This window comes from Astatotilapia calliptera, chromosome 8, assembly GCF_964374335.1.
Source record: "Astatotilapia calliptera chromosome 8, fAstCal68.1, whole genome shotgun sequence".
Classification (NCBI taxonomy): Eukaryota; Metazoa; Chordata; class Actinopteri; order Cichliformes; family Cichlidae; genus Astatotilapia; species Astatotilapia calliptera.
In genome coordinates this window covers 22,856,972-22,859,731 of record NC_137429.1, presented here as the reverse complement: position 1 = coordinate 22,859,731, position 2,760 = coordinate 22,856,972, and the positions used below count along the sequence as shown (strand labels likewise).

Here is a 2,760-nt window from a genome sequence, read left to right as displayed (position 1 = left end):
GAAATTGGTTACTAATTACTGATTACTTCTAAAGTAATCCCATTACTTTACTTATTACTTGAAAAAAGTAATCGGATTACAGTAACGCGTTAAACGTTACTGCCCAATTCTGTTAGTAACTAATTACTATTTTCAAGTAACTTGACCAACACTGGTGGCTACCTTTCCACACGTTGCTAACATGAGCATTCAGTGTTTGTCAGTGAGATTCAGACGCATGTTGTAAATTCTGGCAACAAAAAAACAACATAACAAGATGACAACAGCCCAAATTGCCAGAGACCGCAAACCAATGGGTCCATGTTTGTTTAGCCTATTTCACCTTGTCAGATCTGCCCAAAATATAAGCTGCTTTGCCGTCCTTCTGGTCACTAATTGGGGCTGTGATGAACAGAATAAACCAAATCAATAAGACCTGAAAATAGCAGCTGGGATAATAAACTCATCAGGAAAGTGTTTAATGAGGTCAGAGTTCAAGAGAGCTGGTTTTCCACACATTTCTTTACAACAGGATTTCATCTTTTGCAGACAAAGACACCCCCCCCCCCCCCCCCCCCCACACACACACACACACACACACAATACTGGCCCACCATCTTTGTTCACAACCTGTGGGAAAAATAAAAATAACTTCCAACATAAGAGAGAAGAACAGATGACTGTGATTGTAGATAAGAGCAATAAAACCTATTTATTTAATCTTGAGATGATAATAAGTTTTATTTATTATAATAATTGGAGATGTATTTATTTTTTCCGTGACCTATAATAAACTATTTGCATAACTCAATGCCGACCTGAGTGTTTGCTAATGTTACACAAACACCGAGTTGCACAAAGGAAATGCTGGCACAAAACAAGCGCGTGAGGGGCTCCGACTGCGCTGCGGTCAGTGAAAGAGAAAGTTCGCTCGTGAGTCTCAAGAAAATGGCACACTGAAATTAACTGCAGGGGATTTATTCTTTTTTGTGTGTGGCGGTGGGTGGGTGGTTGTTTTACCGGTTCCTCTAGCAAGTATCTATGCGTGACATTACCTGTGTCCTAGCTTTTCATGACATTTTAGCAGACTCGGTCTTGCTTTTGGCATCAGGTGCGCGCTCAGTGCTGACTAAACTTTTAATAATACATCCCAGTCTCACATCGTTGCGCCGAGAAATCCACCCGCTCTTCAAGAAAGAAAAAAGAAGCCGATGCTTTCCTCTTCGTCCATTTGAGCATTGTTTACCGGTGAGACAGCTGACTGTCAGATGTATATGGAAGTAACGTTGGTGACGTCAGGAGCAAAGAGCAGCAGGCGGAGAGCGGAGAGAGAGGAGGGAGGGGGGAGGGAGCGAGACGCAACCTGTGCCAGTGCGCATCTTTTCCAAAACTTGTCCGGAGCTGTCAAAGAGCAGGGAACGGATCCGAACGCGCCATGAGTAACAAATCTTTAAACCTGAACACCAGCCCGCCTCGGGCTGGCGGCACCGTGGACCACGAACTCGTCATCACTTCCACTTTCGGGACGCTCCTCTCCGTTGTCTACATCATCGGGGTCTCGGGGAACGTGTACACGCTGGTGGTGATGTGCCACTCGATCCGGTTCGCCACCTCCATGTACATCTCCATCATCAACCTGGCTCTCGCGGACCTGCTCTACCTCTCCACCATCCCTTTCGTGGTGTCCACCTACTTCCTGAAGGACTGGTACTTCGGAGACGTGGGCTGCCGCATCCTGCTCAGCTTGGACCTTCTCACCATGCACGCCAGCATCTTCACCCTGACCGTAATGTGCACGGAGCGCTATCTGGCCGTCACCAAGCCGCTGGACACGGTCAGGCGCTCTAAGAGTTACCGCAAAGCTCTGGCGTGGGGCGTGTGGCTGCTGTCGCTGGTGCTCACCGTGCCCATGATGGTAATGGTCGCTCAGACAACTAAAAGCACGCCGGACGGGGGTGTGAAGAGGATGTGCGCGCCCACATGGGCTCCACTGGCTTATAAAGTTTACGTAACGGTCCTGTTTGGCACCAGCATCATGGCCCCGGGGCTCATCATCGGGTACCTGTACGTCAAGTTAGCCCGCACTTATTTAGAGTCCCAGCGCAACTCTGTGATCAGCAAAGGCGGCAAAAGGTCACCGAAGCAGAAAGTGCTGATCATGATTTTCACCATCGTGCTGGTGTTCTGGGCGTGCTTCCTGCCTTTCTGGATCTGGCAGCTGCTGCCTCTGTACCACACCAAGCCGCTGAGCCTGGCCTCGCAGACGCACACGTGCATCAACTACCTTGTCGCGAGCCTCACATACAGCAACAGCTGCATCAACCCTTTCCTCTATACGCTGCTCACCAAGAACTACAGGGAGTACCTGAAGAACAGGCACAGGAGCTTCTACAAGTACACGTCGTCGTTTAAGAAGCGGCCGCCCAGCCTCTACTCGTGGGGCAAGTCGGCGTCCTCCAGCAATCAGTTCGAGTTCAACTCCGAGACGCTGGTCATGGGGTCACTGAAGTGAGGTGAAAGCGTCTGGAGCCGGAGCAGCGACAGGTAGGCGGTGATGTCTCCGTTACGCATAAAGCAGGAAGCAGCCAAAGTTTGTTTTCTGTCATTTTAAAGTGCGGCTGTTCTTTGGTCACACATATGTTGTTTGTTATTTTATTCTGTCCATGATGGACAGCCCACGGAGCCACTCTCTCTCTCCCCCTCTGCTGCGCTCCTGCAGCTCAGCCTCAGTGGAAGAACTCTTCCTGCGGTGCTGTGTTGCAGTACAAGGCCGCGGCGGTA

At 49.5% G+C, this 2,760-nt stretch overlaps 1 protein-coding gene across 1 annotated transcript; it reads left to right on the top strand.

Annotated features, from left to right (window-relative positions):
- Window positions 1-1,374: 1,374 nt before the first annotated feature.
- LOC113027876 (urotensin-2 receptor) lies at window positions 1,375-2,518 on the top strand. The gene has a single exon (XM_026177697.2). The coding sequence runs from the start codon at window positions 1,415-1,417 to the stop codon at window positions 2,489-2,491; it is 1,077 nt and encodes a 358-aa protein (XP_026033482.1). The 5' UTR covers window positions 1,375-1,414; the 3' UTR covers window positions 2,492-2,518.
- The last annotated feature ends 242 nt before the right edge of the window (window positions 2,519-2,760 follow it).

Bases quoted from the DNA above. Each gene is read 5' to 3' on its own strand.
- LOC113027876 (XM_026177697.2), top strand. From the start codon at position 1,415: ATGAGTAACAAATCTTTAAACCTGAACACCAGCCCGCCTCGGGCTGGC.